Here is a 27,960-nt window from a genome sequence, read left to right on the forward strand (position 1 = left end):
AGCCTCGGAATAGGACTGATTCTCTGGCACGACCACAGCAAAGGAATAAGGTTTTGAGATTTGGCACTTGGAACGTAACTAGTCTTTATAGAACAGGAGGGGTAACATTAGTAGCAAAAGAACTAGCTAGATATAGAATAGACTTCGTGGGAGTACAAGAGGTTAGGTTAGATGGGAATGGCATATCACAAATAGGAGATTACTTGTTGCATTATGGGGAAGGAAACAATAATCACCAATTAGGAACAGGATTCTTTGTTCATAAAAGAATAAAATCAGCAGTAAAAAAGGTCGAATTTACCAGTGATAGGTTATCATATTTAGTACTTAAGGGTAGATGGTGCGACATCATAGTTATAAATGCTCACGCCCCTACAGAAGAGAAAGACGACCATATAAAGAATAGCTTCTATGAGGAATTGGAACATACTTTTGATCAGTTCCCTAGATATCACATAAAAACTTTATTGGGGGATTTCAATGCTAAAGTAGGACGGGAGGATATTTTTAGACCAACTATTGGAAAAGAGAGCCTACACGCAATTAGTAGTGACAATGGAGTTAGATTAGTCAACTTTGCCACATCGAAAAATTTAATTGTCAAAAGTACAACATTCCCCCATAAGGATATACATAAATATACTTGGACTTCTCCAGATGGATTGACACACAACCAAATAGATCACATCTTGATAGATAAACGGAGACATACTAGTATAGTAGATATTCGAACTTTCAGGGGTGCAGACTGTAATTCTGACCATTATTTGGTGATTGGAGAATTAAGAGAAAGATTATCAGTAGCCAAGCGAGTAGAGCAGCAAGTTAATATTACTAAATTCAATATTTTGAAATTAAAGGACGAGGAAGCTAAGCAAAATTATCAGGTCGAAATTTCGAATAGGTTTGCCACTTTAGAAAGTTCTGACGAAGTTGAGAAAGAATTAGATGTTAATAGCGTGTGGGAAAATATCAGAGATAGTATCAAAATTGCAGCTGAGCAGAGCATAGCTTATTATGAAACTAAGAAAAAGAAACCGTGGTTTGATGAAGATTGTTGCATGGTAGTAGAAAGAAGGAAACAGGCAAAATTGAAATTCTTACAGGATCCAGTTGAGGAGAAGAGAGATAATTATTTCAATGAAAGACGGGAAGCAAGTCGTACACTTAGGAATAAAAAGAGAGGTTACTTGAAGGAAAAACTGAATGAGGTAGAAACAAATAGTAAGAATAAAAACATTCGAGATTTATATAAGGGTATAAAAGAATTTAAGAACGGATATCAGTCAAGGGTAAACGTGATCAAGGATGAGAATGGTGACTTGCTTGCAGACTCTCCATCAATCCTAAACAGATGGAAAAACTATTTTGAGCAACTACTAAATGTACATAGGCCAAATAGAAATGATCGGGACGAAATTGAAATACAAACTGCTGAGCCATTTTACCCAAACCCACGCTTTCAGAAGTCGAAATTGCGATAGAAAATCTGAAAAAGTACAAGTCTCCAGGTATCGATCAAATTCCAGCAGAATTAATACAAGAGGGTGGAAGTGCATTATATAGCGAAATTTATAAACTTGTACTTGCTATTTGGGAAAAGGAAATTGTACCAGAACAATGGAAGGAGTCCATAATTGTACCTATTTTTAAAAAGGGAGACAAAACCAACTGTGGTAACTTTCGAGGAATATCACTTTTGTTGACGTCGTACAAAATTTTGTCCAATATTCTTTTGAGAAGATTAACTCCGTACGTAGATGAAATTATTGGGGATCATCAGTGCGGTTTTCGGCGTAATAGATCGACTATTGATCAGATTTTTTGTATTCGACAGATAACGGAGAAAAAATGGGAGTAGGTATAAGGGTACAGTACATCAGTTATTCATAGATTTCAAAAAGGCATATGACTCGGTTAAGAGGGAAGTATTATATGATATTCTTATTGAATTTGGTATTCCCAAGAAACTAGTTCGATTAATTAAAATGTGTCTCAGTGAAACATACAGCAGAGCCCGTATAGGTCAGTTTCTATCTGATGCTTTTCCAATTCACTGCGGGCTAAAGCAGGGAGATGCACTATCACCTTTACTTTTTAACTTCGCGCTAGAATATGCCATTAGGAAAGTTCAGGATAACAGGCAGGGTTTGGAATTGAACGGGTTACATCAGCTTCTTGTCTATGCGGATGACGTGAATATGTTAGGAGAAAATACACAAACGATTAGGGAAAACACGGAAATTTTACTTGAAGCAAGTAGAGCGATCGGTTTGGAAGTAAATCCCGAAAAGACAAAGTATATGATTATGTCTCGTGACCAGAATATTGTACGAAATGGAAATATAAAAATTGGAGATTTATCCTTCGAAGAGGTGGAAAAATTCAAATATCTTGGAGCAACAGTAACAAATATAAATAACACTCGGGAGGAAATTAAACGCAGAATAAATATGGGAAATGTGTGTTATTATTCGGTTGAGAAGCTCTTATCATCCAGTCTGCTGTCCAAAAATCTGAAAGTTAGAATTTATAAAACAGTTATATTACCGGTTCTTCTGTATGGTTGTGAAACTTGGACTCTCACTCTGAGAGAGGAACATAGGTTCAGGGTGTTTGAGAATAAGGTGCTTAGGAAAATATTTGGGGCTAAGCGGGATGAAGTTACAGGAGAATGGAGAAAGTTACACAACACAGAACTGCACGCATTGTATTCTTCACCTGACATAATTAGGAACATAAAATCCAGACGTTTGAGATGGGCAGGGCATGTAGCACGTATGGGCGAATCCAGAAATGCATATAGAGTGTTAGTTGGGAGACCGGAGGGAAAAAGACCTTTAGGGAGGCCGAGACGTAGATGGGAGGATAATATTAAAATGGATTTGAGGGAGGTGGGGTATGATGATAGAGACTGGATTAATCTTGCACAGGATAGGGACCGATGGCGGGCTTATGTGAGGGCGGCAATGAACCTTCGGGTTCCTTAAAAGCCATTTGTAAGTAAGTAAGTAAGTAAGTAATTAATAATAATAATAATAATAATAATAATAATAATAATAATAATAATAATAATTCTTTATTTATACTGGCAGATTTAAAGCCATAGGGGCCTTCTCTTACACTCTACCAGATCACAAAGTAGGCTATACAAGCAGTTAAAATTTAACAAAAAGTTAAAGAACAGAGCACTATCATATTGCAAAAAAACTAATAATAATAATAATAATAATAATAATAATAATAATAATAGCATAATAAAATCGACACTAAACAACATGAAAATAATACCATAATAAAAAAGAAAGTAAAATACATTGGAATATAGTGAAAGCAACTCATTTAATACAAAGGGTTAATATGGAAAAATGTAAGGAAGAATATATCAAAATAGAATGTAATAAAATAATAATAAAAAAGAAAATAAATACGAAAATTAAATAAAATTCACGATAAAAAGGCTATGATAATAAATTCATCGGCTGATAAAGAGAACAAAAAGGGGAAAAGAAGGAAAAAGAAATATATAGCCTATAAGTTCATGCATATGTATATACACTTTCTGCTGGTTGAGTGGAAGAGAAGGCCTTACGGCCTTAACTCTGCCAGCTAAAATAAATTATTATTATTATTATTATTATTATTATTATTATTATTATTATTATATTTTTACAAAACCATGGCAGAGAAAAGGGCTTATAACTGAAAGGAATCTAATTCAAAAAGTGCAATTTTAATTTATTTTTGAAACTAGACAATAAGTGTTAGTAGGAAGGCCGGAGGGAATAAGACCTTTAGAGAGGCCGAGACGTAGATGGAAGGATAATATTAAAATGGATTTGAGGGAGGTGGGATATGATGATAGAGAATGGATTAATCTTGCTCAGGATAGGGATCAATGGCGGGCTTATGTGAGGGCGGCAATGAACCTCCGGGTTCCTTAAAAGCCAGTAAGTAAGTGATGAACTTACCGGATATTGAAATATTTCGTGCTAGAATAAGAGAACTATTTACAAGAAGCCATGTTTGAACTAGTCTCAATTACTGACCAAGTGCCTAGTAATTTGGCGTTTGAATTCAATTGTATTTCGACAGACCTTGATGCTAGCAGGTAGCGAATTCCAGAGTCTTGGCAGGGCTATTGTGAAAGAGGATGAGTATGAGGAAGTGCGATGGGATTGTTTGTTGTTTCATGGCGATAGCGTGTGTTCAGATTATGGTTGGAAGAAAGGTAAGTGAAGTGAGACGACAGGAATAGAAGAGTTCAATATTTCGAAGAAAAAGAGAAGTGAATGTAAATTTATTTTCTTATCTAGTTTAAGCCAACCTATTGCTTCCAGGGATGGGGTAATATGATCATATTTACGAACATTGCTTACAAAACGTACACACAAATTATGAGCACGTTGAAGTTACGTTTTGTTGGTGTGGGAAAGGTCAGTCAGTAAAATGTCAGCATAGTCAAAATAGAGAAATACAAGCGTCTGCACAAGGGACTTTTTATGCAAGAGGGAAGATGACCATTTATCCTTTTCAGCGCATGGATAATAGAATATACTTTTGTGCGAGATAGTGCGTATTTGCTTGGTTTCCGCACAAAACCAATCCGCGGTAAGTCTAAAATTCCACATTGAGTATTCCCAACCGAACACATATAACAATTTCCATCTTCTTACCGCTTAAGTGACATATTGATTTTACTGCTTTAGGCTTTTAACATATTATTTTTAGAGACGTTCAATATTGTAATAATTATAAATTGGAAACTTACCACTGCAATTTCACCTAAATTCACTGTTAATTATTGTTTTTAAATATTTGCAAAAATTAACTAAACTCTACAACTCCACTAAAGTTACTGCATTCGTGATGCATGTAACATTAAGGAAGCCGTTTGTTTTTCAGTTCGCATTTATAGACTGGGGTAAAAAAAAGACAGACGTATATCACGGCCTGCTGGAGAATAGTAAACACAGAAAACATTTTAAAGCAACAATGTTGAAGATAGATATTTTTGTTTTGCAAATTTTCCGTCATTGAACAGAAACCAAGATGGAGATTTCATTGCAACTAATTAGAAATTCCTCTTTCAGGTATGTAGTAAACGATCTTCGCACAAAATAATGTACGATACACGAGCGGTATGTTTTCTTTCAATTCTCGGAAATTAAAAAAGCTCAACTACGTTTTGCTTTTTCAAACTTTTCCTCGAACATGAAAACTTCAACATACCGCTCTTGTAACGCATATTACTATTTCTGATCTAGTTTAAGCCAACCTATTGCTTCCAGGGATGGGGTAATATGATCATATTTATGAACATTGCTTACAAAACGTACACACAAATTATGAGCACGTTGAAGTTTTGTTTTGTTGTCGCTGGAGAGGTCAGTCGGTAAAATGTCGGCATAGTCAAAATAGGGTAATACAAGCGTCTGCACAAGGGAATTTTTTAAACAAGAGGGGAGATGAACATTTATCCTTTTTAACACATTGATAATAGAATATACTTTTCTGTAGGTTTCTGTGATTTGCATGTCCCGGTTTAGATTATTATCCATGTGAATGCCAAGATTTTTTACTGAAGAACTGAAAGGAATATGCACTGTACTTATTTTAAGGGGAGAGGGTGGTATTTTTTTTAACCTTTTTCCTATTTGATGTAAAATATTATTTTTTTTTGTATGTAGAGAGCTCATAGCTGTGGCAACTCAACCAAATAAAAATATTTTGAAAAAAGAAATTGTTTGGGGGCCCAAATTTGAAAAAAATATACCCAATGCAGAATTGTGCTAAAACCAATATCTAAACCGTTTTTAAAGATAGATTCAAACAGTTTTTTGCAATGTATTTCCAAAAGCATGTTCTACAAACTGTCTATAACAGAATTTTGATATTAGTCCCTTCGTTTGTAAAATAAACAATTAAAATTTAATAATAATTTTCTGATTTCCTTTCTTGCAAACAAACGGACGTATTTTTAATATGAAATCAATTAACAAAATTCTGTTACAGAGAAAGGTTTCCTAATAGTCGAAAGAATATGTGTTCTAAATTTCATGCAAGTATCTTTAATAGATTAGAAACTATATCCTTTTTTGTCTGGCAATGTAGCAAAAAAAAATGAAGTTACTGGAAACCGATAAAAACGGGCGTGTGATTTAAAAATCCATAGCGCAGGAAGTTTAAAAATGACGTCTCAACATCCGATAAGGGCACAAAATTTACTCATTTTTTCACCAAAAAATACCATCCTCTTCCCTTAACGGGGAACAGTGTCAGTTTGCCGTTTGTGTCCTGATAGTCGTCCTTGTTTACAAATTCGTACAAGTCTTCCTCGGTCAGGATGACCAGATGTGAAAATATCTTTGGAGGACAAAATGATGCAAAAAGGAGGACATTTTATTCAGAAGAAGGACAATGGGTATTTCCACAGTATTCTCATGTAATGACATTGTTTTGTAGACTTAAAATGTTACTTCTGTGACTATTATTGCTTTCATAGGCCTACTGTTCATCTAATAATACTGTATAATATATTAATTCTTAATGTAAACGGAAACAATAATACAAAATAATGTCCTGGTTAGACCTATTAATATTACATGTGATAAATTTAATTTAGGGATAAAATTACGGACGGAAATAAAAAGCCATTTTTTAAGTTACTATCTGAAGCCAAATAGATGAGAAAAAAATACTTTTTCCGTAAAGGACAAGAAATAACAAGTGTTATGAAGAGTTAAATTTTCAATAGTCATATGGCCGGTTTTTCCAAGTATTGTTAGAAAATTTAACGACTGTTAAACTCTAAACAGTTTACGATGAAAGAGTAATGGAACGGAGAAAAATTCTCTCCGGCACCGGGATTTGAACTCGGGTTTTTAGCTCTACGTGCTGATGCTTTATCCACTAAGCCACACCGGATACCCATCCCGGTGTCGGACAGAATCGTCTCAGATTAAGTTCCAACTCTTGGGTTCCCTCTAGTGGCCGCCCTCTGCACTACGTCATAGATGTCTATGAACGTAGGACCGAAGTCCACACATGTGCTGAGGTGCACTCGTTATGAGTGACTAATTGGCAGGGATCCGACGGAATAAGCGCCGTCTTAAATCACGAAGTGATTTACGCATATCATCCGGTATCCGGTGTGGCTTAGTGGATAAACATCAGCACGTAGAGCTGAAAACCCGGGTTCAAATCCCGGCACCGGAGAGAATTTTTCCCCGTTCCATTCAAAGACGTTATAATAGTATACTAGACTCACACAGAGCGCTGGTGTGCTGTCCAAAATTGAAACCAGTCTGCGCATGTTTACGCCGCCATGCTACTGGTAGAAATAGAGCGGTAAACACGATTGTCATACTTGTCCTTTGTTTTGTCTCGGGTGTTTTTAGTGAACAGTGTGAAAGTAATGGCAATAGAATTTTGAAAGATGATATATTATCGCCGCGGACTCATGCTTAACATGTCGGCATCATACAGTAACGTGCGGTGTGCTTTTAAAACATAATTTTGCCGCCCGATTGTTGCTCTGTAGGTTTCACTCTAAGCGTCACGTTGTCACGTCTACTTCCACGATAAGAATAAGCACTAGTTTGTTATGTTGGCTTTCTTAACTCTTAATAATAACTCTTTAATAATAATTTTTAATCACATACCTTAATGTTCGTCCTCAGCACAAGACATTGCAACCTCGGTTTTAGTCCACGTGGATTAGACAAGTAAGTGTCATTTAATAATGGAAGAAATTGAAAACAATAATACAATTAAATTTGAAAGACCTGCCGAATGTTAGTGCATGAGGCCGCTCAAAGACCTGCCGAATGTTAACCATGAGAGCGTGGCGATAATACCATCCCTGTTTAATTTTCCAAGCCATTTGCAAAAGGTACGATATAATATTATCTCTGTTGTTACAATATTAATATAATTAAAATCAATCAGTAGTTTACGACAATAAAGAATACTTATCAGACTGTAGAGAAATCACACTGAGTGAATTATTTACACTTACACATCATATGTTAAAACATTAGTGGAAAGATACATTTTTGTTTTTATTATGTAAATGAATTTATCTGCAAGATTATAAACTTTCATTCAAGATCCATATATGGATAAATAAATATACAGATAATAAATAAATACATAAATAAATAAATAAATAAATAAATAAATAAATAAATAAATAAATAAATAAATAAATAAATAAATAAATAAATAAATAAATAAATAAATAAGTAAATAGCTATAATAGCTAAGCCTTCTTTGTGAACTTATGATTTAGAGTTCACCTATAAATAACCTTTTACATTATTTTGCCGGACATATATTTTATTAACAAAAGCAAGGAATGGCATCTTATTGATATTACATATGTGCATAAAAATTATGTACCATCACTCCGCAAGCAATGATAATATATCTATTTTATTTATTTAAAATAAAAATACAATATGTAAAAAATCCACACATAAAAATGTGTTTTTTTTTTATCTTGCATAAAGTGATTGTTTAGTTTTTAGGTCTTCAAATTACCTATTGTTTGCAATGTATTAGGTACCGATACTTTTTATAATTGATAGCATTCCCTTTATTAATTGAAGATTTTTTAAAATGATTTATTGATCGATCAGCGCATTTAGCGCTATACAGATCAATTGAAGAATGAATTCAATGTAATTTGGCTACCTTCGCACATTATATTTTGCCAGATTACCTATGTCCTGTGGTCTAGAAGTATCAGTAATATAATTTTCGATTCTTTAAAACTTAACAACAGGTCTATACTGATTATCACATATTTATTTCACTTAAGAATTTGATTATAATAAGAACTTGTGTAATCAAGGTGCATGTATTTATGTCTTGTGATCTAAGAGTAATATATGTTAATATACTATTAGAGTCTCTGAAACCTAACAATTTGCTGATTATCGTAAAATTATACAATCTATAATGTGTATTGTGTAGGCCTATTTATGGATGTATCAGTATGTTTTCTATAAATTGCTGCGTACGTATTTCCTTTTCTTTAATGTTCTAACACATATCAATGAAACTTTGAATATCTTTATTTCGTCCTAATTTTACGTTAAATGTCGAAAATGGCCATAATCTGTCAATTTTAGATCATCACAGCGTTAATTTGCGTGATTTACGTATTGCTATTATGCGTCTGCTCTCCAACAATATGGCGGCAAGCGCAGCGTTCAATTTGCCCCGGTTTCCTCGTTTGGCGCAGCCGAGACTGTAGGGGCTTGGTTCCATTACTCTTTCATCATATGATGACGCAGAATATCTGCATGGAAATATCATATATACTTCGGTACATTAAAATAATATATATATATATATATATATATATATATATATGATATGCGTAAATCTTTTGGTTCATCGTTACACACAAACTCTTTACGATGAAAACACAACGCAAGGACCATGCAATGATACTGAAATCTCATTTTTCGTCGTAAATCAAACTTTGGTCCAATATTTTTTGCTACAATTTGAGCCACAGCACGTAGTAATTTTATAAATAACATTTTCTTCACAGTGGACGGAAAACAAACATCTACCAGGGAGAAGACAAACAAAAATCTTGAGGATGGCGGACAGCGGACTGAACTGTAGGGCACTCAAAAGCACAACAAGCATTGAGGATGGTTTGAACCAATGTCTGCCCAACCTACTGGAGTGTCCGGTGTGTCTCGAGAAGATGTCGGCTCCGATCCGACTATGCAGAAACGGGCACAACACGTGCTCGAAGTGCAGACCGCGTCTCGACAACTGCCCCACCTGCAGACAGTCTTTCCTGCTGACGCGAAACGTCGCTCTGGAGACCCTGGCAGAGCAGTTCATGATGGAGAGCTGCGGAAACCGTGACGTGGGCTGCGAGGTCAAGAAGTTCTGCGTGCAGGATGTCGTGGACCACATGAGGGAGTGCTCCTACAGGCAAGTATGCAGGTACTAGCTTATTCGATAAGCCTTGGAATACTCACTAGGAAATTTTCCATAATAAGCAGATCAAAATCTAGTGGATTAAAATCTATGCCCAACTAGGTAACCTTCCCAAACTAGCAAATCAAAATCTCGTCCTAACTAGATAACCTTCCCAAACTAGCAAATCAAAATCTCGTCCTAACTAAGTAACCTTCACAAACTAGCAAATCAAAATCTATTCCTAACTAATAACCTTCCCAAACTAGCGAATCAAAATCTCGTCCTAACTAACTAACCTTCCCAAACTAGCAAATCAAAATCTCGTCCTAACTAAGTAACCTTCCCAAACTAGCAAATCAAAATCTCGTCCTAACTAGATAACCTTCCCAAACTAGCAAATCAAAATCTCGTCCTAACTAAATAACCTTCACAAACTAGCAAATCAAAATCTATTCCTAACTAATAACCTTCCCAAACTAGCGAATCAAAATCTCGTCCTAACTAACTAACCTTCCCAAACTAGCAAATCAAAATCTCGTCCTAACTAAGTAACCTTCACAAACTAGCAAATCAAAATCTATTCCTAACTAGGTAACCTTCCCAAACTAGCAAATCAAAATATATTCCTAAGTAACCTTCACAAACTAGCAAATCAAAAACTCGTCCTAACTAGGTAACCTTCCCAAACTAGCAAATCAAAATCTCGTCCTAACTAAGTAACCTTCACAAACTAGCAAATCAAAATCTCTTCCTAACTAGGTAACCTTCCCAAACTAGCAAATCAAAATTTCGTCCTAACTAAGTAACTTTCACAAACTAGCAAATCAAAATCTCTTCCTAACCTGGTAACCTTCACAAACTAGCAAATAAAAATCTATTCCTAACTACGTATCCTTCCCAAACTAGCAAATCAAAATCTATTCCTAACTAGGTAACCTTCCGAAAGTAGCAAATCAAAATATCGTCCTAACTAGGTAACCTTCCGAAACTAGCAAATCAAAATCTACATTTCCTTGAATACTCGCACACTTGTTGGTACTGTATAGCAGGTTGTCAAGAAGTTCTGAGTGCAGGATATCATGCATCATATGAGAGAGTCCTACAGACCAGCAGGCGTACATTAACTTATTCAATAAATCTTGGAATACTAACTAGAGAACCTTTCTAAACCAAAAGATCAAATCTAACTCTAATTAGGATACTTTTCAAACTAACAGACGAAAATCTGCGGAACTTTACCAAACTAGGAGATCAAAATTTAATCATAACTACGGAACATTCCCAAACTAGTAGATCAAAACATGATCTTAACTAGGGAACCTTCCCAAACTAGGTGATCAAAATTTAATCGTAACTAGGGAACATTCCAAAACTAGTAGATCAAAACATGATCTTAACTAGGGAACCTTCCCAAACTAGGTGATCAATATTTAATCGTAACTAGGGAACATTCCCAAACTAGCAGATCAAAACATGATCTTAACTAGGGAACCTTCCCAAACTAGGTGATCAAAATTTAATCGTAACTAGGGAACATTCCAAAACTAGTAGATCAAAACATGATCTTAACTAGGGAACCTTCCCAAACTAGGTGATCAAAATTTAATCGTAACTAGGGAACATTCCAAAACTAGTAGATCAAAACATGATCTTAACTAGGGAACCTTCCCAAACTAGGTGATCAAAATTTAATCGTAACTAGGGAACATTCCAAAACTAGCAGATCAAAACATGATCATAACTAGGGAACCTTCCCAAGCTAGATCAACATTTAATCATAACTAGGGAACATTCCCAAACTAGTAGATCAAAACATGATCTTAACTAGGGAACCTTCCCAAACTAGGTGATTAAAATTTAATCGTAACTAGGGAACATTCCAAAACTAGCAGATCAAAACATGATCGTAACTAGGGAACCTTCCCAAACTAGGAGATCAAAATTTAATCATAGCTAGGGAACATTTCCAAAATAGTAGATCAAAACATGATCGTAACTAGGGAATCCTCCCAATCTAGGTGATCAAATTTCAATCTTAACTAGGGAACATTCCCAAACTAGTAGACCAAAACATGATCCTAACTAGGGAACCTTCCCAAACTAGGTGATCAAAATTTAATCGTAAGTAGGGAACATTCCAAAACTAGCAAATCAAAACATGATCCTAACTAGGGAACCTTCCCAAGCTAGATCAAAATTTAATCATAACTAGGGAACATTTCCAAACTAGTAGATCAAAACATGATCTTAACTAGGGAACCTTCCCAAAATAGATGATCAAACTTTAATCGTAACTAGGGAACATTCGCAAACTAGCAGAACAAAACATGATCCTAACTAGGGAACCTTCCCAAACTAGGAGATCAAAATTTAATCATAGCTAGGGAACATTTCCAAAATAGTAGATCGAAACATGATCATAACTAGGGAATCCTCCCAATCTAGGTGATCAAATTTTAATCTTAACTAGGGAACATTCCCAAACTAGTAGATCGAAACATGATCCTAACTAGGGAACCTTCCCAAACTAGGTGATCAAAATTTAATCATAACTAGGGAACATTCCCAAACTAGTAGATCAAAGCATGATCCTAACTAGGGAACTTTTCCAAACTAGGTGATCAAAATTTAATCATAACTAGGGAACATTCCCAAACTAGTAGATCAAAACATGATCGTAACTAGGGAATCCTCCCAATCTAGGTGATCAAATTTTAATCTTAACTAGGGAACATTTCGAAACTAGTAGATCAAAGCATGATCCTAACTAGGGAACTTTTCCAAACTAGGTGATCAAAATTTAATCATAACTAGGGAACATTCCCAAACTAGTAGATCAAAACATGATCGTAACTAGGGAATCCTCCCAATCTAGGTGATCAAATTTTAATCTTAACTAGGGAACATTTCGAAACTAGTAGATCAAAGCATGATCCTAACTAGGGAACTTTTCCAAACTAGGTGATCAAAATTTAATCATAACTAGGGAACATTCCCAAACTAGTAGATCAAAACATGATCGTAACTAGGGAATCCTCCCAATCTAGGTGATCAAATTTTAATCTTAACTAGGGAACATTTCGAAACTAGTAGATCAAAGCATGATCCTAACTAGGGAACTTTCCCAAACTAGGTTATCAAAATTTAATCATAACTAGGGAACATTCCCAAACTAGTAGATCAAAACATGATCGTAACTAGGGAATCCTCCCAAACTAGGAGATCAAAATTTAATCAAAACTAGGGAACATTTCCAAACTAGTAGATCAAAACATGATCTTAACTAGGGAATCTTCCCAAAATAGGTGATCAAAATCTATCCCTAACTAGGAACCTTCCCAAACTAGGAGATCAAAATTTAATCTTAATAGAGAACATTCCGAAACTAGTAGATCAGAACATGATTCTAACTAGCGAAAGTTCTCAAACTAGGAGATCAAAATCTATCCCTATCTATGGAATCTTCCCAAACTAGGAGATGAAAATCTATCCCTAACTAGGGAACTTTGCCAAACTAGTAACAAAATATAAATGTCTGAGCATCTAAAGGTGAAAATGCATATTTGCGATAAGACTCTGTGATCGACTGTTCGCGATATTATAATTAATAATTATCTTAACTTCCATATATAGTCAGAAATAAATAAAATGTGAAATTTTCTGTTTGAAAATCGAACTTCGGATGTTCCTAATATGAAATCAGTATTTTACTAACTAGATAACGAGTTAATGACCCTTTTCTATCGTAGGATTTTATAAAAATAAAAAATAAACGCTTACATCTATAACACTTGGATATAAAATCAATCTACAACTTCCTAACTTCCGGCCTGGGTTTGAACCAGCGGTTTCGGAAGTGACGAGGCTTGTGATTGAAACGTCATCTGTCTGCACGTATACAAGCTGCTCTTTGCCCAACGTGTTGTCAATCAATAGCTGTGACATGTGGGGGTACAGAACCTGTAATTTGTTATTGATTATGGTACACAGTTCACCAAATTCAAAAGGAACTTTCATGTTTAAATATATGGTTGTTTCCCCAATTTTTATTATTCATTCAAAATTTCCTCCCATGTTTTTTAAATTGGCTCCATTGTTGACTTAATTACTGTTGTTTATATCGGTATTATTCGTAGATGCAGAACTAATGATTATAATAAAGGAAATTAAATTTTAAAAGGCATAAAGTAAAACATTTAATTATATTCGGTATAATTTCTCCTTAGTTGAACCAACAGTTTGCGTAAACCTTCTAGATATGGAGAAAAATGATTCCTCTAGAATCATAACTCAGAATATCCATCCAAAACTTTTTTTTTTTTTTTTTTTGCAATTAAGCAAAAACTTACATCTCACTAACTACCATTAGACAGTAATTATTTTAAATATGGCATCTATTATAATTATAAATATTAATGACTTTTTAAAGTAAAATAGTTTTTTTCATATAATTTATGAATTATTCAAGAATAATTTTTTTTGGATACTGTGAGTTATGATTCTAGAGCATTTAAATTGATCTTACAATGGAATGTATATTATATAATAAAATAATTGCGAAATGTCAAAGAAATTGTTTCTCATTGATATTTTAAAAATCAACTTCGCTATGGTTGTGAAGGTGATGTATTAATGATAATGATGATGACGACGATGATGGTGTTAATAATGATAATGTTATTGGTGATGACCAGATGGTGTTGATGACAATGATGGCGTTGATAACCATAAGAATGTTGTTGATGGTGACGATGTTAAATGTTATGTTTTATTTAACGACGCTCGCAACTGCAGAGGTTATATCAGCGTCGCCGGATGTGCCGGAATTTTGTCCCGCAGGAGTTCTTTTACATGCCAGTAAATCTACTGACATGAGCCTGTCACATTTAAGCACACTTAAATGCCATCGACCTGGCCCGGGATCAAACCCGCAACCTTGGGCATAGAAGGCCAGCGCTAATGGTGACGATGATGGTGTTAATAATGATAATGATATTGATGATGGCAATGATGGTGAAGATAACAATAATAATGCTGTTGATGGTGACAATGATGGTGTTAATAATGATAATGTTATTGATTATGGTAATGATGGTGTTGATGACAATGATGGTGTTGGCAACGATAATAATATTGTCTATGATAATGATGGTATTAATAATGATAATGGTATTGATGATGGCAATGATGGTGTTGATAACGATAATAATGTTTTTGATGGTGTCGATGATGGTGTTAATAATGATAATGTTATTGATTATGGCAATGATGGTGTTGATAACGGTAATAATGTTGTTGATGTGTGACGATCATGGCGTTAATAATGATAATTATGTCAATGATGACAATTGTGATGATACAGTATTTAACAATATCAGAAATGGGAAACGTTATTCAGAGTTCTCGATGCATTCTCAGTAAATCATTTTATCATGTTTCGTAAGAGAATCTTGATATTTCTCTGAAAATATTATTTTAAAAATATGTAGCTGATTAAATAATAAATATTTTAAGGCATTTCAGTACATTAGTAAGTATATATACATAAATGTTGAACAGGACATTCTCATTTGTACCGACACCTTCCTCTTTTGCTTTATCTTGTAAACTGCCACTATTGGATCACACACAATCTAAATCCTTGGTTTAATTTTGGCAAACGAAATGCATAGTATGAACTGCATTAATTTTAACATTTTTTTTTTAACTGTGAAACATTTACATTCGACCTACATGAGAGAAAATTGTAAAATTTTGATACGAAGAGTTTACTCGAGGTGTCATGGAATCAGAATTTTTATGATGAAATTTGTGTCTCTTAGTTTTCCACGCAAATCGTCTCTTTTTATTTCATCATGCCTCTCTTCATTATCTAATTGTTGGCTAGAGCGTGCTCATCCTGCTTGCGGTAGTATTTATTGAATTCTCAATTGAAACTTTATCTGAGCTAAAAACTATATACCAAGAATGAATACGTTTCACGTGATCCGAAGTATTTCATAAATTCCTTATCACTTTTTTTTGTACATATTGGGATTATAATACATGTGTGGGAGACGTAGATGGGAGGATAATATTAAAATGGATTTGAGGGAGGTGGGATATGATGATATAGACTGGGTTAATCTTGCTCAGAATAGGGACCGATGGCGGGCTTATGTGAGGGCGGCAGTGAACCTGCGGGTTCCTTAAAAGCCATTTGTAAGTAAGTAAGGAGTTTGTCTTCAAATTTACTAATCACAACAGAATTTTGGAATTTCGTTAACAGCTCAACGAGTATATTATAATGTAGGCCTACTTTTAGAGAACACAACTTTCTGCAGTCTTCATAGTTTGGAAAGATTTTCACAGAAGTGTACTTATTTACTTAACAGCTGCACCAATATAAAGGTGCTTTTTAGAGGAAAGAACTTTCTGCAGTCTTCATAGTTTTCAACTTTTTTACACGAGTGCGCCTATTGTGTTAACAGCTCCGCGAATATAGAGGTACATTTTAGAGAAGACAACTTTCTGGAGCCTTCATAGTTAGCAGTTTTTCACAGAAGTGCTCCTAACATTTTGTATCCTTTTCTGTACATCTAGTACACCGGCGTTCAAAGATACCTGGTCCCTGCTAATCTATAGAGATCGATAATTTGTTCGTGTAAGCGTGGCTTTTTAAATTACCACTTCTATGAGTAGATGGCAAAGATAAAGTCAGTGTCGCCAATAGTACATTATAGAATTAAAAATTGTATCCCCCTCTAATGATTGTAAAAAACTTTAGGTTTAGCGGAAAATCGCTTACAATATTGACAATTATGAGAATAATGTGTACTTAATCTCCTTCACCATGTTCCCCAACACTTTTTAGCATCCCAATAATAGTGCTATCTATTGACAAGTAGCCGAACTACTTCAAAGTTTGTAAACTTGTTATATCTTTGGGTCTTTGGATCAGATATCTTTGAACGTCAATGTACACGGGATAAGTAAGAACCAAAGATAAAAAAAATGACAAACTCTGAAAGAGTTCCGCTAATTCTCAACAGGTGACACCATCATTGGGGCGTCACAAAGTGGCAGGGAAAATGATATGTAGATTAAGCATAAATTATTCTCGTAATTGATGACAATATCAGCGGTTTCTAGCTAAACTCAGTGTTGTTTTACAATCAGTATAGTGGTATGAAAAATTGAATTCTATAATGCTGGTATATTTTTATACGATTGACAACACTGACTAATACCTTCGCCATCTATTCATAAAAGTAATAACTAAAGAAGACACACTTACATAAAAAAATCAATTGTACAGAGACCTCAACATCAGTTTATTTAGTGACTACGTTCGAATGTTACGAAAAAAAATATCTGGAAAAGTTACATTCTCACATCAACTCTCTCATGCACGAATTAACTCAGTGATCACCCTCCACCTGCTACACTCAGCTCACCTATCTCCATCACTGATGAAGATAAAAGGAAGATGAAAACGTCAATGTCACATAATCATATTTCGCCATACGACTGCGAAAGGCAAGGGTCCATAAGAGACCTGGAACTTATTGGAACAGGCATATAAAGTGCCACCAATTAAAAAAAAATCAACAAATTGTTGATAACTATCGATTAGTAGAGTGAGATATCTTTGAACGTCAGCGTACATTGACGTTCAAAGGTATTCGTCCTACGATTTTATGATCGTATAAGCGAACTTTCCAGTCACGGGATAAGTCAGAACCAAAGATATGAAAAATTGACAAAATTTGAAAGAGTTCCATAGTTCTAAATAGGTGGCATCATTATTGGGAGCCGTTAAAAATATAAGGAAAACTGATTATGTAGATTAAGCATAAATTACTTTTCTAATACACAACATCGAGGTTTCCACCCAAACTCAGTGTTGTTATACAATCGGTAGGATGAGATGAAAAATTGAATTCTATAACACGGGTATATTTATCTATGGTTGGCAACAGTGACTATTATCTTCGCCATCTATTCATAGAAGCAATATCTAAAGAAGCCACACTTACACCATCAAATTATCAATCACTGTCGATTAGTAGAGTCAGATATCTTTGAACGTCAGTGTACCTTATAAGTCAATAATTTTTGATAACTTGTTGGATCAATTGCTATGTAGATCGTTGATGAAATATGCGGTTAGTATATTTTGAACTGTTTTCATATACTAACTTTATTCCACTAAAACTATTATCAAACCACAGATTGCAATGTATTAAGTAACAAAAAGTATAATGTAGCAAGTGGTATAGCCTTCAGACGCAGACTAACTCTCTCTTATTACTATTTAAAATCATCCACACCTCCACATCCTCTTACCTAGCATCTCGTTTTGTTTACCTTTCACTACCTCGAACCCGGAACATGTACCTTCTCTCTATTCCTCTGCACAGTACATCCTTCTACTCATTATCTTGCAGCATATTTATTCCATACCTCTGGAATTCTCTCCCTGACCATGTCAGAGACTGTCGGACAATATCAAAATTCAAATTTAAATTAAAACATCACATTCTAGTTCATGGAATTGCTTGTTGAACACATGTCAGGTTGCGCTACTTCTGCTTAACCCATGACATATAGTAAATATTGTAACTATGCTGTTGTAAAATTGGCAATTGATATGTAATGTATTTATTATTATTATTATTATTATTATTATTATTATTATTATTATTATTATTATTATCAGTTATCACTATCATCATTGCTATCTGTCCTTATACTGCTGTACTCTAACATTAAATACCTTACTCTATGCCGATGATCAAGTCATAATTTCCAATTCAGAGGTTAATTTACAAAGAGGATTGTATACATTAAATAAAATATTAAAAGAATTTGGGATGGAAATTTCAGCACAAAAATCAAAAGTAATGGCATTTTTAGGACAAGACCCAGTCAGAAGTAAGATAATACACAATAACCAATGCCTCGAACAAGTGCAAAATTTCAATTATCTGGGTTGTGAAACATCTTATCAAAATGAAAAAGATGTGAACAAGAAAATTACCAAATTTACACAAATTCTAGGAATAATAAACAATACATTAAAAGCTAAATTAGTACAAAAATCTACAAGAATAAAAGTATATAATACACTAGCATTACCCTCCCTTTTATACGGAAGCGAGATTTGGACATTAAAGAAAAAAAACAGGAACAGAATCAAAGCAACGGAAATGAAATTTTTCAGGAGGACAGCAGGATATACTCTTTTAGACCGAAAAAGGAATGAAGAAATTTTAGAACAATTAGAAGTAGAGTCAGTAGAAGAAAAAATTAGGAGATACAAATTCAATTGGCTAGATCATGTAAGAAGAATGGAAAATTCAAGAATCCCAAAAATTATGATGCAATATAAACCTAGAGGACATCGTCGACTAGGAAGACCTTTAAGAAGACTGCTAGATGGGGCCGAAACAGGTCTACAGAGGCCTAATTCGTGAAGGATGATGATGATGATGATCATTGCTATCTCTGTTTTTCTTTCTTTTTTTTTTTTTCTTGTATTAGCTCGATGAGAGCTCTATAGTGTTCTTTTGATCCTGTTGACCCTCTATAGGGCTTTAATTTAATTTGTATTATTTTCATCAGCGTCTGTATTTCTTTTTTGTATTTATATGTGCTATCTGGTAGGATGGAAGATAAGGCCTTATGGCCTTAATCCTGTCAGATTAAATAAACAAATAATAAATACAGGAAGGGCTTCGAGCTCCGGGCCCCTGGGGCTTATCAAGTTACTCGTCTGCCAATGGGACCTGGCTCTGTCAGGGATTCAGGCTGGATGTCCCACCTGCCAGCGTCGGATTCACGAATGCCATCCAGGCTACCTAAGGAAAATGTAATTTTGTATATACATCTTGATTACACAACTTTTAACACTGTATCACTTCGGAATATGTATGATAAGAACTTTCTTGTGTTAAATTTTAACGTTAAACGTTACAAAGAACACATCATAGCCATAACAAAATTACAAAACACCTCCACATATGCAGAACACATCACAAATGCCAACCACACCTACAGAGACATCATCACAGACATGGAAATACTACACATCCAACCAAAAAGCCAGAAACTCAACACACTAGAACAGCCGCGGCGAAAATGCGACTCACGAGCACATTGTGGCTCGCAGTGCTTTTCTCTCGCTTCCTACCTACAACCCCCACCCTCTCACTCACTGGAGTCAAACTCCGTTCTATTTGTATTTGTCTCGGACCTGCGAGTGGCGTATCGTCGCAATATCTCTCTCGAAACCATGTACCTCTATAAAAACGAAAGTTTCAAGTAGGATGGGAGGATGCATTCTTTTACTTACAATATGATGAAAATATTAAATGTATGATTTGTTCACAAATATTACTAGGAAAACGGTTGTATAACATAAAACGGCATTATAAGTTACTACATGTTACTGATGAAACATTAAAAGGTTAAGTGTTATTATTATTATTATTATTATTATTATTATTATTATTATTATTACTATCATCTCTGTACTTCGATTCTTTTACAGCAGATGTACGAATAATGCGGTTAGATTTTCAATTTAAACTCACAGATTTACAATGTGACGTTAAATGAAAGCTAGATGTAAGGACTTGACAGATATTGAACTGTTCAAATCTTTGGAAAAAAATAAATATTTGAAGCTTCGTTCTTTCGCTTGCTCTGTTGAAGCCATGTTCGCTGTAACTTACGTTTGTGAAAAATTATTTTCAACAATGAAAATAGTAAAAATCAAATTTAGATCACGACTGACAGACAAATACCTTCGTGATCAACTACGATTGGCAGTAAGTGACATAATTCCTGATTTTGAAACTCTGTCGCAGAGACATTCTGAAGACAGTTAATTTTAGGTTGTGATAATGTGTCCTATGTTTTCTTGTTCATTTCTTTCTTCGTTGCACGTCCTAAACATAAACTTCCACTTCGGTTGTCCGCCTCCCTCCATGGGTGCTATGCACGTTGCAGCTTACACAGTGGCTCGGCGCACCATGGCCTTTTCGCCACGGCTGCTCTAGAACAATACGAAATATACAGACACACGAAAACACACCCCAACGATATTCTCAACACAAACTCAATTTCAAAACACATACACTCTTTGACTCTACACTACGAACGCACCTTCACAGGAAACGAGGCGCCAAGAGCAACAACGACCAGTTCTGAAGGTGACCCAAAATAGGTCGAAACATGTTAACAAGGTACGTTAAAATTTAACACAAGAAAGTACTTATCATACATATTTCAAAGTAATTTTGTAGTTAAAAATGAAAAAAAAATCTGTACGAAGCAGATATGGAATTAAGAACATTTTTAGCTACAGAATACTAGCTAATTAAAGAAATTACACTAAATGGTTCCATAATTGTGCCTATTTTTAAGAAAGGGGACAAAACCAACTGTGGTAACTTTCGAGGAATATCACTTTTGTTGACGTCGTACAAAATTTTGTCCAATATTCTTTTGAGAAGATTAGCTCCGTACGTAGATGAAATTATTGGGGATCATCAGTGCGGTTTTAGGCGTAATAGATCGACTATTGATAAGATTTTTTGCATTCGACAGATAATGGAGAAAAAATGGGAATATAAGGGTACAATACATCAGTTATTCATAGATTTAAAAAAGGGATATGACTCGGTTAAGAGGGAAGTATTATATGATATTCTTATTGAATTTGGTATTCCCAAGAAACTAGTTCGATTAATTAAAATGTGTCTCAGTGAAACATACAGCAGAGTCCGTATAGGTCAGTTTCTATCTGATGCTTTTCCAATTCACTGCGGGCTAAAGCAGGGAGATGCACTATCACCTTTACTTTTTAACTTTGCTCCAGAGTATGCCATTAGGAAAGTTCAGGATAATAGAGAGGGTTTGGAGTTGAATGGGTTACATCAGCTTCTTGTCTATGCGGATGACGTGAATATGTTAGGAGAAAATACACAATCGATTAGGGAAAACACGGAAATTTTACTTGAAGCAAGTAAAGCGATCGGTTTGGAAGTAAATCCCGAAAAGACAAAGTATATGATTATGTCTCGTGACCAGAATATTGTACGAAATGGAAATATAAAAATTGGAGATTTATCCTTCGAAGAGGTGGAAAAATTAAAATATCTTGGAGCAACAGTAACAAATATAAATGACACACGGGAGGAAATTAAACGCAAAATAAATATGGGAAATGCCTGTTATTATTCGGTTGAGAAGCTTTTATCATTTAGTCTGCTGTCAAAAAATCTGAAAGTTAGAATTTATAAAACAGTTATATTACCGGTTGTTCTGTATGGTTGTGAAACTTGGACTCTCACTCTGAGAGAGGAGCATAGGTTAAGGGTGTTTGAGAATAAGGTGCTTAGGAAAATATTTGGGGCTAAGCGGGATGAAGTTACGGGAGAATGGAGAAAGTTACACAACGCAGAACTGCACACATTGTATTCTTCACCTGACATAATTAGGAACATTAAATCCAGACGTTTGAGATAGGCAGGGCATGTAGCACGTATGGGCGAATCCAAAAATGCATATAGGGTGTTAGTTGGGAGGAAAAAAACCTTTTGGGAGGCCGAGACATAGATGGGAGAATAATATTAAAATGGATTTGAGGGAGTTGGGATATGATGATAGAGACTGGATTAATCTTGCTCAGGATAGGGACCGATGGCGGGCTTATGTGAGGGCGGCAATGAACCTTCGGGTTCCTTAAAAGCCATTTGTAAGTAAGTAAGTACACTAAATGGTTAGTTCTCTCTCTTTCTAATTTTTTCTCAAAAAAAAAAAAACTAGACAGTGGTCTACGAATACACGATGTTGCCAGAGTATATTACTGAAACTTCCAAAGTGAGTCTAGAGTTTTGCTTTCTCTCCTACTGACTATGGAATTAATAAAAATACTTTAACGAACATTTCTGCGTGTTTTCCAGACTATACGACTGTGAACCTGGGAAACCAGTCGGTTGCTCTTGGCTCGGAAGGCGCTGGCAGATACTGAACCACGTGCAAGACACGCACAAGAACACGTTAGTGCTTATAGAAGAAAACTCCTGCAAAATCAAGAATTTCCATACCTACGACCACGGTCTCACTACTCAACTCGTGGTGGCATTTGGAGAACTCTTCTGGTTCCATCATGAGAAAGATAGTTCCAAGTCCAAGTTCTATGCAGCAGTACAGTATATCGGTCCGATGGAAGAAGCAGAAAAATACAAATACATTTTTAGATTTAGTTGTGCAAATTCCAGCGGTAGTGAACTTTCCTTCAGCAGAAATACTCACATGGACACGGAAATTATCGATGAAGTGTTTAAGAATGAGGACTGTTTGTGTGTTTCTCTTCGTGTGTTGAAGCACTTTGTAGGCGACGATGAGATCCTACGATTTAATTTCAGCGTTGCACTCACTGATGGGAAGACATCCGATTCCTAACACCGTGATCAACTGTCTTATTACCCAGACTATGTACAGCTTTCCAGTTGTATCCTCTCAACTACTCTTTGTTTTATTTCTTTTGCCCCTGTATGCTGTTGTCCACTGAGTGATGTTAAGGGAAGAGGATGGTATTTTTAAAAACTTTTTTCCTATTTGGTGTAAAATTTTAATTTTTTGTATGTAGAGAGCTCATAGCTGTGGAAACTCAACCAAATAAAAATATTTTGAAAAAAAAAAATTTGGGGGCCCAAATTTGAAAAAAAAAAAACCCAATGCAGGTTTGTACTAAAACCGATATATCTAAACCGTTTTTAAAGATAGATTCAAACAGTTTTTTACAATGTGTTTGCAAAAGTATGTTCTACAAACTGTCTGTAACAGAATTTTGATATTAGTCCCTACGTCCTCATACTCACCCTCTTACACAATAGCCCTGCCAAGACTCTGGAATTCGTTACCTGCTAGCATCAGGGACAGTTGAAATAAAATTCAATTCAAACGTAAACTTACTAGGCACTTGATCAGTAATTGAGACTCGTTCAGACATGGTTTCTTGTAAATAGTTCTCTTAATCTATCACAAAATATTTCAATATCCGGTAATTTCATTACTATAGATTTTTGTTATTGTAGGTTTAATTTGTAATTCAGTAAATACAAAAATATTCTTTGTTCTTAACTTCTATGATAAAATGTTTAGCTTTCATTAATCAGGTAATCTTGTCGTACTTTAATTTTTATTGTGATTGTAATTGTAAATTTAATGTTAATTGTAATTTTATTGTTCATATTATAGTTATAATCCCCTGGTAGAGGGGCAGAGAAGGCCTGACGGCCTTATCTCTACCAGGTTAAATAAATAAATACTAAATACGTTTGTAAAATAAACAATTAAATTTAATAACAATTTTCTGATTTCCTTTTTTGCAAACAAACAGACGTATTTTTAAAATGAAATCAATTTACAAAATTCTGTTACAGAGAAAAATTTCCTAATAGCCTAAAGAATGTGTGTTCTACATTTCATGTATGCATCTTTAATAGTCCAGAAATTATATCCATTTTTGTCCGGAAATGTAGCAAAAAAAATGAAGTTACTGGAAACCGATAAAAGCGGGCGTGTGATTTAAAAATCTATAGCGCAGGAAGTTTAAAAATGACGTCTCAACATCTGATAAGGGCACAAATACCCACAAAATGTTATGTTATGCATTCCACACATATCAAAGGGTATTTTAAAGAAATTTTTTTTTTTGAAAATTTAATTTACCGGAAACAACAATAAAAGTGGCCGAGTGAATTAAAAATCCATAACGCAGGACGTTTTAAAATAGCGACTCAACATCCGATAAGGGCACAAATACCCACAAAATGTTATGTTATGCATTCCACACATATCACAGAGTATTTTAAGGAATTTGTTTTTGAAAATTTACTAATTTTTCACCAAAAAATACCATCCTCTCCCCTTAATCACGGCAGATTGTCCACAGTTTCTCATTTGCACTGATTATTGCAATTTATCGCCTATGATATATTGTTGTAGGCCTATATTTTACAATTTTTCCCAAAGATAAACATTTTTGTAATGTCTAATGAGTATAATTTATCACTGAAACTATTGTCAAATGGGTGTAGTTTATTACTGCTTGTTGTTGCTTAATAAACTATTTTCTATTGCACACTGATACATATGATTACAATTTCCAACTCTACACTCTTATTCAGTGAGCTAGAATAATTTTTCATTGCGTGCTGTTGTCTGGTGACCGTCATTTTTAACGGCGAACATTGTTTCTGACTGTACTATAATGTAACATAATGAGTGTAATTTCGAATTGCAGACTCTATTTCTCATTGTATAATCTTGTTTCATTAGCGTTATTCAGAATCATGAGCCCAATTTCTTACTGCATAATGTTACAATGTGAGTATAACTTCGAATTGAACAATATAGTCAAATTAAATCGTGTGGTATATTTTGATATTGAGAATCTGAGTATAGAACGGCAAGAAAAAAAGTCCGAATACAGTATTAGTTACTTTTAAGTGTCTCGTCAAAAAACCTAATACTCTGCATCCTAGAATGCCTTCCCATACTTTAACTCTTTAGTGAAACTGTGTGTGTTTGTCTCTGTCTAAAAACTAGTGTGGGTTTCTCATCTGAGCAATATCTGCAGTTTTGTCTGCTCACCTGTCCACTGATACACTGATTCATCTAAACATCAATGTTTAAATCTTAAATTCTTGAAACTTTAAATTGTTAAAATACTGTTAAAATGGTAATATATGTTGTTTTTAAGTTTTAAACTTTTGTGATACTTAAATATTTAAAAGCGCTATAAAATGAACCGATATCAAGAGAAATGTAGATTCATCAATTCAACAGGAGAAAAGCATATGAAGAGTCCACTGCAAGAATGATGGATGTCACTTTCTTGTCGAAAATGGACCAAGACTGTCAATGCATAGCATGTACATACAGAGTTATATGGCATTAACACTGATAGTCATTGTCCAGTAATGATCGGAAAATCACAGTTAAGCTTTGAGAGCTAAACATTTCAAACTTTCAATTGCGTCTCCTGCAAAATGTGTTCCAAATGACATCCATCATTCTTGCAGTGAACTCCTCATATTTGATATTGGATTTAATGAGCAATATTATACATACAGATGTACTATATTATCAGAATTTTCTCTTATATTCAATGCACGGGTCTTCTGACCGTACGTGCTGGGTAAAACAAGTTCTACTTTGTAGGTTTCACCCCCCTCACCTACGATTAGATCCAACCACTATCCAAAAGAACACACAGATTAATAATATGAAAATGGCACAAAAACACATTATATAATAGTATCCTAACCTAAAACATTCATAAAAGTGTATAATTGGGTAGATACCATTATCCCTTCGTCAGTTCGTATCACAAACTTCAACAGCTGAAATTCTAATCTGTCTCGCCTTCAAGAGGAACAATTCAATCTTTTGTTGGTATTCTCTATTCCCTATGAGGTCAAGACATGCAAGCGAACTCCTATTCTGCCTTAGCATCGAGGGATATTTGATATAAAGCTTTGATCTGTCACAGAGAGGAGTTATTTTCTCAGAGAATTACAATTTTGTAACATTCATCTTCCAGTAACTCCTGCAAGGATTGGAGTTGGTACTCGTACAGTAAGTAGGGTAAAATAACTAATTTTTTGCTGATTAAGTAATTAATAATGTAGTTTATGAGTATGAGATACTGGGTCGTGGTTGTAACAGGACGACTCAGAGGAATTTTTAATTGTCATGTGTCAACTAGTGACATGCCCTTTTTATTGTGCAATAATAATTTTATTGTTTTATTCAAAAATTCCTGTTGTAACTTGAAGTGCCCGAGCTTTTGGCAGTGTTTTCTTTCAGCGGGGATATTTATGCATCATCTACAGCAGGCATGTCAATTGATGCCCGCAGGAGCAAGCGCGCGCTTTAGAGCCCAGGAGAGCCTGAGCGCTTTACAGCGGAAAGGAAAGAGACAGACGAAAGAGGTGGTATATGCCGCTTGGTCGAGCTATATTCAGGGATGGCCAGCACTGATTCAATAGATAAAGGGAAGAGAACTTATTAAAACTGTATCCATATTAATTTTTAGATTTGCCTGAGAAGTATAAGTGCATTACAAGAATGTAAGTTTTAATTTTAATGCTCATTTTTCACAAGTTTGATTTTTTTTATTCAAAAGAAATATTTTCTCAACTTTTCGCATAAAAAAGTGAAATTTTCAGGTACAGGACTATTTATTTAGTAGCCTTACAGAATGTTTTCGTAAATCTAATATACCGTATATACGTATTACTGAAGATAGTGTATGGAAAATTTTGAAAATATTCGCATGGAAATTGTTTGTAAGGAAATGAATTAACAAAGCAACTGCTGTTTATATCATAAGCAAAAGATACGTGCCCATGTGTTGTAAATATGTCAGCTCTATAGCTTCAGCAGATTTTGAGAAAATAATTTAATATTCTGATGATAGGAAGTTGCTCACAAATATCACCTTAAAAGCATAATGCGATAAGAGTTTTGTAATGTAATATTAGTTACACTTAAAACAAATACAGCGTCGTAAAATAACCCAATAAAATAAAAAATAAAATAAAATAGATACAGTACCTGGGTAACTTTGCTTTGTACTGTAATATTGTTTTGATTAGTTTATTGATCACTTTTGTAAGGCTAAAGATACCATCAGTATAAATTCCAACGTATCATGTCATCTCAATCTCTTTCTTTGGAATATCACTTTCTTTATGAATGATGTGTTTCATCCACTTAATACAGTATAATATTATACTGCTATGGAATTTAAGTGAATATTCCTCCTTAACTCTCTATTATGTTATTAAGATTTAAAACACAAGTGCTAGTACTTTTGTTTTACAGACAATGTAGAAAATATTAAACAGAAAGAAGCCATATAAAAATAATGACATAAAATTTCACGTTCCGTTTGAAGTTTGTGCACCACTGTTTTCTTAATCCAACAGGTTGCTTATTCATATA

At 34.5% G+C, this 27,960-nt stretch overlaps 1 protein-coding gene and 1 long non-coding RNA gene across 4 annotated transcripts in view; one reads left to right on the forward strand and one right to left on the reverse strand.

Annotated features, from left to right (window-relative positions):
* LOC138695845 (E3 ubiquitin-protein ligase SIAH1-like) overlaps window positions 1-26,770 on the forward strand; it is a 67,300-nt gene extending 40,530 nt beyond the window's left edge. For all 3 annotated transcript variants that reach the window (XM_069820127.1, XM_069820125.1, XM_069820128.1), the window contains exons 2-3: window positions 9,566-9,963; window positions 22,905-26,770. In XM_069820127.1, the coding sequence (XP_069676228.1) occupies window positions 9,566-9,963; window positions 22,905-23,406 (900 nt within the window). In that variant the 3' untranslated portion in view covers window positions 23,407-26,770. The remainder of the gene's footprint in view (window positions 1-9,565; window positions 9,964-22,904) is intronic.
* LOC138695846 (uncharacterized) overlaps window positions 9,823-27,960 on the reverse strand; it is a 379,837-nt gene continuing 361,699 nt past the window's right edge. The window contains exon 4 of the long non-coding RNA XR_011331198.1: window positions 9,823-9,957. This is a non-coding gene — a long non-coding RNA (uncharacterized lncRNA). The remainder of the gene's footprint in view (window positions 9,958-27,960) is intronic.

Source organism: Periplaneta americana, chromosome 3, assembly GCF_040183065.1.
Source record: "Periplaneta americana isolate PAMFEO1 chromosome 3, P.americana_PAMFEO1_priV1, whole genome shotgun sequence".
Taxonomy (NCBI): Eukaryota; Metazoa; Arthropoda; class Insecta; order Blattodea; family Blattidae; genus Periplaneta; species Periplaneta americana.